Source organism: Xenopus laevis, chromosome 4S (assembly GCF_017654675.1).
Source record: "Xenopus laevis strain J_2021 chromosome 4S, Xenopus_laevis_v10.1, whole genome shotgun sequence".
NCBI lineage: Eukaryota > Metazoa > Chordata > Amphibia > Anura > Pipidae > Xenopus > Xenopus laevis.
The window spans coordinates 55,718,071-55,733,553 of NC_054378.1; the positions used below are offsets into that span (position 1 = coordinate 55,718,071).

Sequence of the window (15,483 nt, forward strand, 5' to 3'; positions counted from 1 at the left end):
ATTATAAAAAAATGGTTCTGGTATTTGATACATTAAATATTTACCACGTAAACCAATAATTAGTGACAACTGTACAGTGCAAATAATTCTCACAATCTAAATTAAAACACAAGCTATACCATTAAAAACTCATCCACGTCACCAACAGCGGCTGAATGTTGCTCATTATACAGGTGCAGTGGCATGTTAATACACTAGCCTATGAGTCCTGACTCTTAGTAACATATATAATCTGAAGCTCCTGTGCTCCCAAGGTGACATGAGTTGCATGTGTTACAGATTTAGAGCACTGGTTGGTTGTTTGATTATTATGCATTATATAAGTTTATTGCTTTTATTTGGTTCTCATCTCACCTTCAGTGTCTAGGTCCACAGCCAGGTTCTGGAAGATGTCCATATGTGCAGAGTGGGTAATGGTGCTCATGGATGGCGTGCTACCCTTATTGTGAATATGAGCAATAGCCTGAGTCCCCACATATAGTACTAATGCATTAATCAGCTGGATATTGTAGCGATTACCAGGCTCATTTGAAACCTAATGGATGAGTAGATGGAGAGGAGAAAAACAAAAACAGAAATAAGGGCCTAATCTGTACTGAGAAATCACTCAAGCAAAATGGTTAAAATATTTTTTTTTTATAGCAGCATATAATAAGGAATTACCTGCAAGTTGCTGCGGAGCTCAGAGAGAAATGTAACAGGTGAACGAGTCTTGAGATAAGAGTCCAAATCCTTTTTGAACTGTGGAGGCATTACTCCAGTGAAATTTGTAAGTATACGTGGAGCAATGTTTATCTCACTTAACATATCCACCTGTTAAACATGAAGAAAGTTGGAACCCATACGGTAAAACAAAACAAGAATTTAGAATGGAAAAAGTAATTAAATGTTCTAAAGGGAAAATCTCAGAAATTATAACATTTTGTATAGAAAAGAGCTTCAAGAGCACTACTATGCTAGAGAAAATTAAGATATTGCCATTGCATTCAAAAGGCCAGTAACACAGCAAGTGAAAATATTTTATTAACACTAACTTTTGCCTAGTAGTTCTAAATAAATTTTGGCTGAAACAACCCTATACTGTACAGAAATATTTTCCAATATATAAGTGTAAAATTGCAGACAACAAGGCTGCCTTGTTTATAGAAACTATTTTCTGAAGTTAAACTCAGTATGTACCAGAGCAAGATAAGTTTTTTTTTTTTTTTTTAAACCACCTTTTTTGTGTTATGGTTTCTGAAAGTTCTACAGTAAATAGACGGGTAAGCATGCCAAAATTAGTGATTTGTGATCATAATTTAACCTATTCTCTCAGGACCCATACCAGGGCTGGGAATCAGTTTGGAAATCAAGAATTTGTGCTCCTCGTTAATACATTTTATGTGAAGGAAAAACTCTGTATAAAACGGGTCATAACAGCATGGGAAGATTTATCTGGCTACAGAATTGAACATATCTCTGCTGATATTTGGTGGAAAACAGAATTGCATGTATGAAAGACTACATGCAGGTAGTCATGGTGGAAACTAATCTCAGATAACCAGAGTAAATAACGGACATACCAATGATTCAGTGCAAATACTATTATAAATTACTAAAATATCCCATAAGCAGATGAAATTAATTAAAAATAACAAGACTTTCCTTTAAATCTGTACTATTTTTTTCAAGAACATTTCTATAATCTTTCAAAAAAAATGATAAAGTACCTTAAGATTGGGAGTGAAGGGATCTGGCAGTCTCATATTACGTGGGAAGGCACTCAGAATTAGATTCCTCAGCTGTATGCAGTTTGGTGGAATCACATCACAAAAACCATAATGATAATCACAAAGGAACTCTGGAAAGTCATGAAGCAAAACAAGAAGCACACGAAGGGTGCCCTAGATAGCAAAGAATATATGGTAAGCATTCAATAGAGTGATAATGTTCTTGACAAGCATATCAAATTATGCAAAAACTGAATCATAACTAAAAAAAGAGTAATGAAGTCTATTATGACTGGACTATTAAAATGAATTGATATATTTGGACAGTTTTACCAAACAAAAATGAGGTAACAAAGGATTAAATAAGGTACAGTTTATTAATTAATTGACTATTAAGATTGATCAGCTTCCAGGGTTCATGCTCCTATTCAGCACCAGGGACTGGAAGAGACACAGGCAGACTTGGTGGCTGCCAGCCTTCTGCTTTTTTTCATCATGTAGAAAAGAGCAGGAATCTGCACAGTGCAGACAACTCTGTAGTATTTGTAAGTGTAATCACATGATATTAATTATACATTAAAAGGCCTATTTCACATACTGTGTAAAAAACAGTGTAAAACTTTACCAGTAATGTGCCCATAGCAACCAATCAGCATTTAGATTTCAACAGTCAACTACAAGCAGAGCTGGGTCCAGCCAGCAACCCTAGGCAACCTGGCTCGCAACAGCGCCGACTTGGCTCGCGCATGCGCAAACAGACGTGTGCACGGACGCTGACGCGCATGCGCAAATGGACGCTAGCGTGTATGTCCTAACAGATGCTGGCGCGCATGCGTCAATGGACACGCAAGCCAACTCTACAGAAGAGAGGGGACCGGATATGGGGTAGGAAGGCAGCATGGAAGGTACGCGCCTGGCGCCCCTCCAGCTTTGCGCCCTAGGCACGTGCCTACTTTGCCTACCCCTAGTTCCGGCCCTGACTACATGTTAGAAAACAAAAGCAAATATCTGATGGTTGCTATGGGCTAAATCACTGGTAATGTTTTATACAGAATGATAAATAGGCTCCTATGTTTACTTAAATCATTTAAGCATGAAAACCCCAATAAGATTGTTTCCCCTTCAATAAGGATCAATTATATATTAGTTGGGATCAAGGTACTAATGTATTAGAGATATCAAGGATAAATTTTAAAACTTTATTAGATCAATATGAATTTTATGGGATAGGGAGAATGTGAAGCTTTCTAGATAACCACTTTCCAGATAATGGACCCTATACCTGTACTAAAGCTGCACCTTTATAAGTATTTTATTACATTTATATTATTATTAAATGTAAAAAAATTTCAGGCAAGATAAGCAAATTACATTTGATATTTACAACACCTGAACAGATGCTCAATTACACTCATTCCACTTTCAATGGTGTTGACAATTCTATTCATCGACCTTCACTGCCCCCCTCCCAGAATGAACATGGCCCCCTTAAAGTAATGTGACTTGTGAGCTGTGCAACAGAGCACAACAATTTTTGATCACAACAGATGACATTTTTTTTTAATTTCTCACATTTAAATATGCAAATTAGGATGTAGATTCAATTCACCATTCATAGTTAAACTATGATTTAGACTAAATATTCTTGGGACTATTTGTTGAATGGCTAATACAAATTTTGAAACATTCTCAATTTATGAATGGCCAAATAAACATTTCTGGTGCATGCCCGGACTGTACCCAAGTTACCCAGACTTCTGTTTCTACAAGCACTACTTAATCTTAGGAAATTGGGCACATTTATAACAAACCTTCTGTTACATGATGTTCACAGGTAAATACCCTCCCATCTTGCACAAAGCCTACCTTGTAGAGAATCTGCATAGGTTTTGTCAGTTCTACGTTCCTCAAAAAAGGTGCCAGGTACTTAAAAAGATCAATTAACAGCTGTGCATACATTGGCCAGCCCTGCAAATAAAAACAATCATTTTACTTTCTTGCACAATGGAAACTTAAGCTAACCTTAGAACACATGCCCGGCACAGGTTGACTCACCTTTTGTTGGGGTGTGTGAGCCAACATTCGGGCAATAAATATTCGATGGGAAATTAGTTCAAGCCATGCATAGACAAAGCCTGGAGCTTTAGTTGGTCTGAGAATGTGAAAAGTATTGCTAAAGAAAACGAAAAGGAAAAAAAGTGTTTTCAGACGAAAATTTTCCTGGGACTATTTGTTGAATGTCTAATACAAAAACTAAACTTTCTTATAAGCTATGACTGGGAAAGTTACAGACTTCAAACAGGAGCTTACAACAAAGCAAAATATTACACTATTAAAAACGTACCAAAATGCAGTCAGTGTCTGAAAATTGATTGTTTCTAGAACATGCTCAGGGGCATTTAACTCCAACAACAACATAATGAAAATTCGATGGTAAGGTAACTGCTGAAACTCGCTTTGTCGCACTTCGTGGTCTTGTAGAAGTACTCCAACAACAATACCAAGTACCTGCCAAAAAGATAGATACTAATGAACAGGCATTTTGTATATATGGATAACCCTGAACAGCTTAAAAAAAAAATTTTAAAACAAAAATTCACATTTTAAAGGGGAATGTTTGCAAGTATGAAATAGGTACTACTAAATTTAACATAAATGTAACTTTTTTTTAAGATTTCAGTCACTTAACACCATTTTTTGTAATCTAACCAATATTGGAGATTTTACACCATTTTTTCTGGTCCCCTGAAAAACGTAAAATGCGGGGGTTCTATTGTATATACATGAAATTGTTGCCCACCTTGTTCAAAAGATTTATTTTTGTAACTGTGTTTGTGGCTTCTCCAGAATGCTTGACCAGCAGAGCAATAAGACGCACAAAAGCATCTAAATTGTGGTAACATTTTGCCCGAATCATTGTGGGATTAGCAGATGGGTTGTGCTGCTGCTCAGCTTGAGCCCGGTAACTTATCTCCACACACATCTCTGTGCACAAGCGAAAGAACCGTGTGATGAGGTCATCTGTCTTCAGAATCCCTTGTTGATGCATCTAATCAGAAGCAACAAAACTTTACATTAAACAGATTACAGATAGGGGACAGACAGAAATGCACACAAAAAAAACTAAGTTTTTACTAACTAACTTTTAACTAATGACTAATATGATGCTTGAGTTACTTAATTTTGTACAGAACAAGTTTTTGTTTTTGTTTTGTCTAGAAACTAGACTAAATAGCAGGCTTCAAGATAAAGAAACCATGCTGATGGGCTGCTGGGGGAGAAGGGAGGGGGATGATATCACTCCAACTTGCAGTGTTAGCAGTAAAGAGTGACTGAAGTTTATCAGAGCACAAGTCACGACTGGGGGCACCTGGGAAACGGACAATATGTCTACCCCATATCAGATTTCAAAATTAAATATATAACAAATCAGTTTGCGCTTTTGAAAAATGGATTTCAGTGTAGAAGTCTGCTGGAGTAGAACTATTAACTGACGTGTGGAGTTGGGCATAAGGTATCGTCGGAAAGGTTGATACCATCGTTCCCAGCGTTTGCATTGCTGACTGAAGTGTGACTGTGGATACTGTTTGGATAGATACAATTCGTCTTTTCAGAGTGTTGATCTTTTCTCCTGGTAGAAATGCTCTGTTCCTTCGGGAGTCCAATATTAACTCTAAGTATTCTATGCTCTGTGTCGGGATTAGTTTGGACTTGTGGTTGATCAGCCACCCCAACTGCGTTAAGGTCTGTAGAACCCGAGAGGTGTGATTGCTGGCTTGCTCCTGTGTGGGAGCCTTTACAAGCAGATCGTCATACACGCAAATTCGAGATAAGACCCAGAAACCGCAACTACCTGTCTATAAATATTTCCAGCTAAAGTATGCATTGCAAGCTCAATTTGCCACACTCACCCTTCATCTATTCTCTCTCACAATAGGACATCCTCTACCCCTGTTAAACGAACGTCAACATTAAAAAAACCTCATGTTAACAGGTCTAAAACTATTTCGATCAACAGAGGAATGGTAGTCCTGTCATATCCCCAAACTCACCTTTGATAACATGGAAGAGGCGACTGACAACATTTATAATACCCTTATTTCAATAAGAGACAGGTTTATTCAATACTAAACTTTCCATCACCTACTAACTCCTACCCTAGATGCAGAAGCACCTCGGCTGATTTTTTTTCCCCACACGATTTGGTTCTGTCCACAGTCCTACAGATTTTGGTCTGCAGTAACAGAACTTCTGGCGAATAACAGCCTTTCCCAATGTGGGCACTGCAACAATATGCCTCTTGGGCACTTTAGATAACAGTCCCACCGAAACACTTGTCTATTTAAATTTTTACTTTTGTATGCCAAAAAAACCAAAAAACAGTAGCTGTGCACTGGATGGGAAACTTACCTCCTACACTGAAGGCCTGGAAACAAACAGTGAACAAAATGATCCCATTATATAAACGAATATGAAAAGAGGATCTAATAGGGCACCTGGTGCGACCTTGATGATCTAGCTAACATATAGCGGAACAACCTGCCCAACAAACGCATTACACCCCAAATACAGAACAATGATGCTGTTAATACAGAGCACCCAAGGTCCCAGGCTAGAGGTAGTAGAAGTGCTACAATTTTATAAATTTCAAATTGTTTCCAGTCCCCAGTATTATGCTGCTAAGTAGAAAGCAAATAAATCTGGGAAGCTGGGGATTCTTTAGCACCACAGCGTAACCTCTGCCTACAACATGACACAGGTTTAAAAGATGGTGCAAAAACATGGCGGTTTGAACTAATCATGGAGAGACTATAAGTTATACAGCACTGAAAGGGTTAGGCAACCACTTTACAGAGAATGGCTTTATCAACCACATGAACACTTGTGAATACTCAATACTTCCCACAATTTAAAATGCTTTTATACTTACTTGGCCAACAAATGCAGAGAAAGCTTTGGTACTATCACGTCCAGCAGCAGCAGAATGATATAGATTAACCCACTCTCTTAATAGGTACTCTGCCTTCTCCCTCAGGCCGGGTGGGTCATCGTACTCTGAAGCTTGGGAGATGCCAGAGTGCATCATAAAGTTAGGACCCCCATGGGCCCGTTCCATCATTGCATCAAAATTGGAGCGAAGAACATCCATTAGCTGGGGAAGTCTGAAATTAAGAAGATGTCCAATATACAGATCAGTTCTGCCTGGCATTAACAATGGCCAACTAATCTACTAAGAATGGAATATGCAGTGAGCTAGTCTAAAAAGACATCAACATAGTATTGATTACTTCATAATGTATAGGATTAGAGGAGGTGGGAACTGTACTATTCATTGCTAAAGAACAATTTTAGCTCTTACTGAATCACTGTTGTAATACATCTGCCACTCCACAATCAAATTTAGCATAGCCATCACATAGGTGAGATAAAGGCCAGTTAGAAGCACTATATATCATTTAAAAAGGCTAAACAACTTCTCTTTGAAAAAATTGCAGTTGCATTTTAGCTGATTGCTAAAAAGTATCTACCATTTTTGTGTGATGCTTAACCAATATGTTCCTACTCATCCATGTCTATCTATAGCCCAAAATACGTTTTTAGCACTGCTGTTATCAGGTTGCTACATCAATGAAAAAAGTGGTACTTCAACAAACATCCCTTGAAGGAAATCTACCAAAAATTGCAGATTGCTTAAACAAAAATGATTTACTATAAACAGCTGTGTGATCATGCACAAAATTGTTCCCATCAAACATTTCACGGATACTTTTATTTCAAAACTATTACGGTTAATACAAACACAACACATTTAACTCACCCTTCAGGAGCATTGCCTCTTGAGTGTGCATTAATACGCATCAGAGTCTCAATAGTGTGGAAAAATTCAGCCTCTGTCACATGGCTCACACTTCGTTCATCCACAAGCAGTATCTTAACTAACTGCATCGCAAAGGCCACAGCCATATAGTTCAACCCATTCTCCATGGACTACACAAAAGAATAAATGTAGTCAAATAAGAGTGTGGTAAGGAAAGCTAAGAAAAAATATTTATATAAAGAGGACACATCACTATTGTTGTATAATGTTAGATTTATGGACTATAAAACAGGACCTTTTTATAGTCCCTTTCCTGAACTATAAAAAGGTCCAGGAAAGGGGGGGAGGGTGAGTACTATTACATATTAGACAGTGTAATACGCACACTTGCATAGTGGAATACTGGCTATAGCTTGCACTGGCTAGATCTTCAAGTGGATATACACACATCATGGATCACACAACAGCCATTCACAACAGCCATTCCTGTTCACAGTTGATGAACAGGAGTTCTATTTGTTACAATTTCAGCAAAGGATCTTAAAGGGGCTGTGTATTCCTATAAACATACACCTTTTCTTAATCAAGAGTACAATAAGAATTTAAAATTGTATTCATATTGTTAAGTTCAGGGATATGTCAGATTTAAAAATGTAATCTGCAGATACCACGTCAGCCAGAGCAAGATGCATCAGCAAATGAAACAGAGTTGGAATTCCTCCACTTTAGTGCTGCCCAATCTTTCAGGCTGTTTGCCCAATCAGAATAGAATGCCAGACACAGTGTATGGCTCCCTGTAAACGGTCTGTTACGCCCATGGTCTGTTTATGGCTGCCTTAAGGAAAGGCAGAAGAATTATGCCTCAGGCTCACAATTGAAAGTTTATATTATACGAGAAAGCTGATCATCTACAGCCTATACATATTTAGCTGCTTTACCTGAGCCAAATGGAGGTCATATTGCTGCATGTTCACCAGGTGGTTTCGGATCAGAAGTTCTACGGCTTCCACATTATATTTATATTCATCTCGGCACTCTATTAAACACCTAGGCAGGAATTCCCAAATAAGAAGAGATCATCAGTGACATTTAACATTTCAGATAAATATCAGTTAAACAGTTTCAGTATTTACAAACCTAGTTATTTGCTTGTTGCACCAAGGAGAACCATAAGCACGTCCATCCTGCAAAGCCTTTAATACCAGAAGGTGACATTCCCGATAGCGTAGAAGAAGGTCTGCATCTGCTCCACTTGTGGCATCTAGCAGCCCTTCAACAGCCTATCCAAACATGAGAACATTGATGTAAACAGGAAAAATAAAAAATGTTAACAATTGACAACCAAAAGAATCAGTAAAGTGAATTCCCTTTTGATGAAAGAAGGACCAACACAAGATAACTGCTATACATTCTAGTAAAAACGTAGTCGTATTCACTGGGTGGGGGGCTGTGTGCCCAATATTGACAGCCCCCAGTAAATTTACCTTTCATTGTCCTTTTAAGTGGGTTTTCTCAGATCTGGATCAAGTAGAATGGTCAACCAAGGCAATACTACTTGACTGGGCCCACAACCACCAGCTCAGATTAATAACCCCAATACTACAAAAAGCTGCAGCCACTTTCACTCTATTCTCTAACCCCCCCCCCCCCGCAAGCACTGTCACCATTGCTGCTTCCAGATTTTCTCTTACTTCCACCCCCCTCTCACTATGTTACTCCGTCATTGCCTCACTTCTCCTTAAGTTGATTTCAAAATTCAACATTGTACCCCCCCAACTTAGGTTAGTGTCTACCCCAGTCCCAGCCCTGAGTTTCCTAGGCTTCCAACATACATTAAACATTTTAACTCAATTAAAAGTTGCTCATTACAACTGTTTGCATAATTATACAAATGTGGACGATATCTTTTAATGAGATACTTTATTGACAGCTATACAAAAAATTTAAACATTCTTACCTTTTGTAAAAGTCCTAGTGCAGCTATGGCATCCCTTGAATTTCGGGCAACAGCTACAGCTTCCAGAAGACTTCGCAGGGCTTGAGACTGCGGGTTTATCGACAGTGCAGGTGGGATTGCATGTAAATGCTGCTCTAACTCCGTTATGCACTTGTCATAAATCTGTGCAACGTCATCTGTGGCCCAGGCTTGTTGCTTGAAACAAGATGGTGAGATATAATAAATACACACACAAATATATACACAAGTTTTCTAAAAATATTTAACAAAACCCTGTATTTTGTCATACCTTCATAGGTTGCGCCAGAAACCCTGTGGGCTGGGTTAGGTCATTCGTGGGTAGGAATCCAGGAACATTACGTGCAAATTCCTCATAAACAGCCAGCTGTTTAGGATCCACACCTCCAACCTGACAGAAAACATTATTGGTAATTAAAGTCAAGTCATGCCTTTCATCAGTGGTCCCCAACCAGTAGCTTTTGAGCATCCAGGCTTGGAGGCAAGTTTTGGTTGCATAAAAACCAGGTGTACTGCCAAACAGAGCCTCAATGTAGGTTGACAATCCACATAGGGCTACTAAATGGCCAATTAAAGTCCTTATTTGGCACCCAGGAACATTTTTCATGCTTGTGTTGCTCCCCAACTCCTTTTACTTCTGAATGTTGCCCACGGGTTCTAAAGGTTGGGGATCCCTGTCTTACATGCATCCTTGCTTAATGGGTAGACATGAGGCACAATTTGATTATACGGGTTTTAATTACACCTATCAGTCCTAAAAATGGGCACACATTGCAACACACAATAGCTAGTGAGCAAGAAAGAAAAAACAAAGAAAAAAAAAAAAAAAAAACAACCCATCTTTCAAAGATCAATTTAAAACACGGTTTGCATTATGCATCACCCACAGCTTAACAACAATGTTTTAATGATCTCACTTGCGGCAGGCTGTTTAAAGAAAACACTATATTGTCTGCAAATGGGTTAAGCTGGCCAAACACGTTGAAAACATTTGGTCATCCTCAAGCTGGGTCCTAAATTGGATCTACAAGTCTATGATCCTAAATTGGATCTAAGAGTCTATGGAGCCCCACCCAGAGAGGATCTCACCAACATTCTAATGCAATCCTTATCAAATGGATTTTAATTCTGCCAGTTTTTTGCTACATATTAATGGTCCAAGCTTTCAGGTAGTCCCAAGTACATGGGCCAAAAATTTCCAACCTGGCCTTGAAGGGCTGAATCAACATCGTATTTAGACCCATAAATGGGCAGGGTTGACTGGCCAGTGTTTATAAGTGATGTTGATAAACCTTTTATTTTACCTTAATGAATGTTCAGACAAGGTTTTATTTTTACTTTGTGTCCCCTATCTTGTATAAAATATGTGTTGGTGACTAGTGTGCTTGTTTCATCCTTTCCTAGAACTCAAAAGCCAGCCGGAGAAATGGCTGAGCAAGCAGTGTGTTTCTCGGGTAAAGTGTTTTTTTAAAGTGCTATCCTCATCACATAATTACTCTTTTGGCAATCCCATTCTCCATTTGAAACACAATTGTTCTGTCACTTAATCTTTACAGCATCTTTGAAGATTCATGTGACTTGCCTTGATTAGTAAAGTGGAAGTTATAAAAAGCTTAACAGAAAAGCACCCTCTTTAAATTAGGTCTAGCAAACAAACTAAACTTGCAGTGCTCTCAATATCTTGGCAATACACATGCCAAAATACCCGCCTACTTGACCCTCCCAATGGTCTGTTGCACCATTATTTGAGCATAAATTGTCCACATATTTAATTGGGCAGGTTAGGAGGTCCCAAATTTTGAAGAGCAGCCCTTGGCCCTGATTATAATCAGATAACTGGCACAGAGTTAAAACAATATTATCAACTCTGTTTCAATAGTTTTAAAGTAATTAAAATATGATGTACTGTAGCTCTGCGCTTGTACAACTGCTGTATATACTTCAGAAAGTCCACTATCGTTTATATGATTAGGCTTCTTTATTGTCATGGGGCAGCCAAAGCTGAAAAAGCTGAAGAGGCACAGGTTACCCAGTGGATAACAGATAAGCTATTTAGAATCCCATTGTATATTACAGAGAATCCCATTGTATACTACATAGCTTAACTGCGTTGTATCCTGTGCTTGAATAGCTGCCCCCATGGCTATATAGCAGCTTGTTTATATAAACCCAAAACTTTTTTAACCATGAGCTACAAAAAATATAAAAATTAAAATAAAATTAATAATTTGGAAAGTTGTAGAGCAACACAAGCATGAATATAGTTCTGGGGGGGTGATAACACTCCTACTTGCAGTAAAGAGCGACAGATGAGCACAAGACATGTCCAAGAGCACCTGGGAAATTAATATGTTGAACCCCATGTCAGATTTAACAAAACCTTGTTTGCTCTTTTGATAAACAGATTTTAGTGCACTATTCTGCTGGAGCTATATTACTGTATGTGGTTTGAAGAAAACAAGTACAGTCTAAAATAGAAGAACTGAATTTTGTATACTAAACAAACTCACTGTACCACAAGCCTAAAGCTGGCCATAGATGCAAAGATCCGATCGTACGAATCATCGTACGATCGGACTTTCCCATCTCCCAACCCGCCACTAACCATTCAGATCAAAGTCTTACCAGTCAGATTAGTTAAAGAACAGATCAGCAATGTTCTGCCCCTGACAGCAATCGTACGATATCTATGTCCAACCAAAGCTAGTGACAGTCTCCCACTGAAAATCGTACGATCGGCAATACACGCAGAGATATTATCGGCAGCCGACAGAAATTTTCTAACCTGTCCAATTGACCAAACGACCGATCTCCGCCGGACGAAAAATGTCGGGACTCTCCACACACGGTTCGAAAATCGTACGAATCCTCGATTCGTACGATCAGATCTTTGCGTCTATGGCCAGCTTAACCAAACACATGATTTATGCTTTCAAAGTTGGCCACAGGGGGTCACCATCTTGTAACTTTGTTAAACATCTTTGCAAGACAAAGACCATGCACATGCTCAGTGTGGTCTGGGCTGCTTAGGGATCGTCATAAATTATCAAAACCGCACAATTCAAATAATATCTGCCAGAAGCTGATACAGCAAGACTGATTAATATCAGATCAGAATCGGCAGACTGCACTGGGTCCTGTGTTGTCATGTAATCTAATGTGGATTTTATAATTTTTGTATTGTTTAAAACAAACTTTCTCCAACTCTGCAGAACCAATGGCTGCAGCAATATAACCCTCCAAATAGAATCCCAGTTTATCTGTTTAAATCTGGCTCCATGATCTTTGTCCCTGCAGCTGGAAACTGTAAAGGGGATGTAAAGGCAAAAATAAAATCTAATACAAACCTCTACACAGTTGCCAACTGCTCTACAGGGAAACAAAGAAAGTTGCTCGAGTTCTGCATGGCTGGGAAGTAATGTGGGGGCTCCCCCTGCTGTTCATAAGTATGATTGTTTCCCTGCAGAGCAGTTAGGGACCATCTGACAATTCCTATCCACAGCAGTAAATGAAGGGAGAATTTCACTGCATAGTCAGGTTTCCTATAAAACGGTAAACTATTTAATTAAAGTATATTGGAGATAGGATTGTTTTTCATTAAAGTAAAAAGATTTTATTTTTTGCCTTTACATGTGATAACCATATATTTTTTAGTCATTAAATGTAGTTCATCCGATTTGTTTTATATGTATGTGTTGGTTTTTATTACTAGCAGCTTGATGAAGTTATATAAAATATGATTGGCCTAACAAGCAGAATAAACTACAGACAGTATCTGTTCATTAAATGAAAGCTTAATAGCGCAGTTCGGATTACAGTACATGGGTCTCTAAGGTAAAATAAATCCCTTTCTTGTCAGCTGCAGCTTCCCATTATGGTGAATGAGAAACTACTGCATATGGCATTACACTAAGCAGGCATCCCATAAATACTATCTAAAGGAAAATGTGAGCCATTCTAAAGTCTTTCTATTTAATAGAGCAGAAAGGTAATTTTGGGCAATGAGAAGGCTGCACCTCAAAACAGGTCCTATGGACCTTCAACACAGGTAGGTTGCACAGTTTAATGTTTTCACACTCACCTTCAAACGTATCTGCTCTGGCATACGTTCTGCCTGGTATGTTAATACTACAGGATCACAGTAACGACGGCCTTCTTGTCTTGCATGCTTTCGCAGTTCAAATTCCTGCTCAAAAAAAACCAAAACAAAAACCTATTTAGCTGCAGTAGAACAGAGATTGAGAGGTTTACTTTTCTGCGGTTAAGCAAATGACGACACCTTTAGTTATGAAAGTTACTATGAGGAAAAGGGATGTATTTAAAAAAAAAAAAATAAATAAACATACAGTTGCCAGTCTCTTGTCCATTTCAGGTCCAGCCTTTTCCACTGCAGTCTTCTGTATAAAACAACAGGCTAATTCACAGTTGTCCTGAGCAAGCTGTGCAGCAGCCTGCTCCATCATTTCCCGCTGCTGAGGGGAAGCAGCCTTAAAAGTAAGAAACATGACCAAATTAGTGGATATAAATGTATCTTATAGCAATGTCTGATCTAATGTAAACTCTAGTACAGATGCAGCTTAAGTAATAATGTTTAGAGGAACATAGAATGCATACTGAAATTAGTGAGTAACTACATGTTCATGCTTTGGTCTTAGTTTAAAGCTTGAATTAGCATTTAAGAATTTTAAAGGGTCTATTTTCTGACAGCTCAATAAAAGAAAAAAAAAAAAAGAAAAAAAGCTAGTTGCATTAATCTTACCCGCATAGCTGTTGCAAAACTATTCTTCAGGTTGGTGGCAATACTCATGAGCAGAGGCTCACGGCATGTAATCATAGCCATACCAGCAGTCAGGTTACGCATCATATGATGAGCAGCAATTCTCATACGAGACTCTTCAGAATCTAATGCAAAGTCTTTGCGTACAATCTGCTCACAGGTTGTCATTGCAATCTTAATGGACCGATCAACTACAGGGTGAACAAGTTCCTGGACTGCTCTCTCTATTGCTTGTCGTACGCACTGCTTCAACTGTGGGTGGGCTTGAAACAAAGGAATCTGAGGTGGGGGGAAGGTGAGAATGTTAAGCATTACAAATAGATCCCCATGAAAAGCTCCATTATGTATGGATGCTAATTATTACAGGTTCACCAAAAATAATTTAATAATTAGCTTACAGATAGCAGATAGTGTCTAGGGTGGCTCATTGCTCTCAGATATACAAATTTAAAAAAAAACTGGCAGTCAAAAAAAGCATCAAACTGCACCATAACAAAGAACTGAAGGCCAACTTCTATTTAATGTTTGTAGTCAAGAAATAATTCACTGGTATTAAATGGTAATTATGATTTAATTATTCAAAGTTGCTCCTCGTTATCAAACAATGATTAATAAACCAATTAAATCTGCATACTTACTGTGGGATTAAGTGTTATATGAGGAGCAAGGCCTGCCAAGGAGTAAACATGAATGTCATGGTAGCTATACTGAGGCTGAGGTGGAACAGTTGCAGTGCATGTTGTGGTTGGTGGTGGAGCAGTAGCTGTTGCTGAAAAATCAGAAAAAGTTAGAACACAAGCTCATTCAGTTGGACATGTGTAAAAAAAAAAAAAAAAAAAAACAACTAAAAAAAACCCCAAAAAAACCCTGACTAAGACTTTTCTGGAACCTGAAATGTGTGCTTTAGATTCTTTGGAAAGCAGATGAACCCAAGAAAACACTTCACAATTAAGGTGTGTAGCTGCATTACACTGCAAGTGCATTCCAATCTGTGGAATCCACACATACACAAGCCTAATTAAAAAAATGATTTATGCTTTCAAAGTCGGCCACAAGTTACAAGTCATCTTGTAACTTTTTTAAACATCTTTGCAAGACCAAGCCCATGCACATGCTCAATATGGTCAGGGCTGCTGTTGGGAGGCTAAGCTTAGGGATCTTCATAAATGATCAAAAAACAGCACAAGTCAAATAATTCCTGCCA

At 38.4% G+C, this 15,483-nt stretch overlaps 1 protein-coding gene across 3 annotated transcripts in view; it reads right to left on the reverse strand.

The window, feature by feature from the left end:
• cnot1.S (CCR4-NOT transcription complex subunit 1 S homeolog) overlaps positions 1–15,483 on the reverse strand; it is a 64,655-nt gene that overhangs the window by 4,917 nt on the left and 44,255 nt on the right. For all 3 annotated transcript variants that reach the window (XM_018260628.2, XM_018260626.2, XM_018260629.2), the window contains 17 exons: positions 14,918–15,048; positions 14,262–14,558; positions 13,849–13,989; positions 13,584–13,688; positions 9,774–9,893; positions 9,485–9,679; positions 8,665–8,807; positions 8,466–8,574; positions 7,528–7,697; positions 6,640–6,871; positions 4,510–4,758; positions 4,054–4,217; positions 3,765–3,882; positions 3,576–3,677; positions 1,710–1,883; positions 664–813; positions 355–535 (listed from right to left, as the gene is read on the reverse strand). In XM_018260628.2, the coding sequence (XP_018116117.1) occupies positions 355–535; positions 664–813; positions 1,710–1,883; positions 3,576–3,677; positions 3,765–3,882; positions 4,054–4,217; positions 4,510–4,758; positions 6,640–6,871; positions 7,528–7,697; positions 8,466–8,574; positions 8,665–8,807; positions 9,485–9,679; positions 9,774–9,893; positions 13,584–13,688; positions 13,849–13,989; positions 14,262–14,558; positions 14,918–15,048 (2,781 nt within the window). The remainder of the gene's footprint in view (positions 1–354; positions 536–663; positions 814–1,709; positions 1,884–3,575; positions 3,678–3,764; positions 3,883–4,053; positions 4,218–4,509; positions 4,759–6,639; positions 6,872–7,527; positions 7,698–8,465; positions 8,575–8,664; positions 8,808–9,484; positions 9,680–9,773; positions 9,894–13,583; positions 13,689–13,848; positions 13,990–14,261; positions 14,559–14,917; positions 15,049–15,483) is intronic.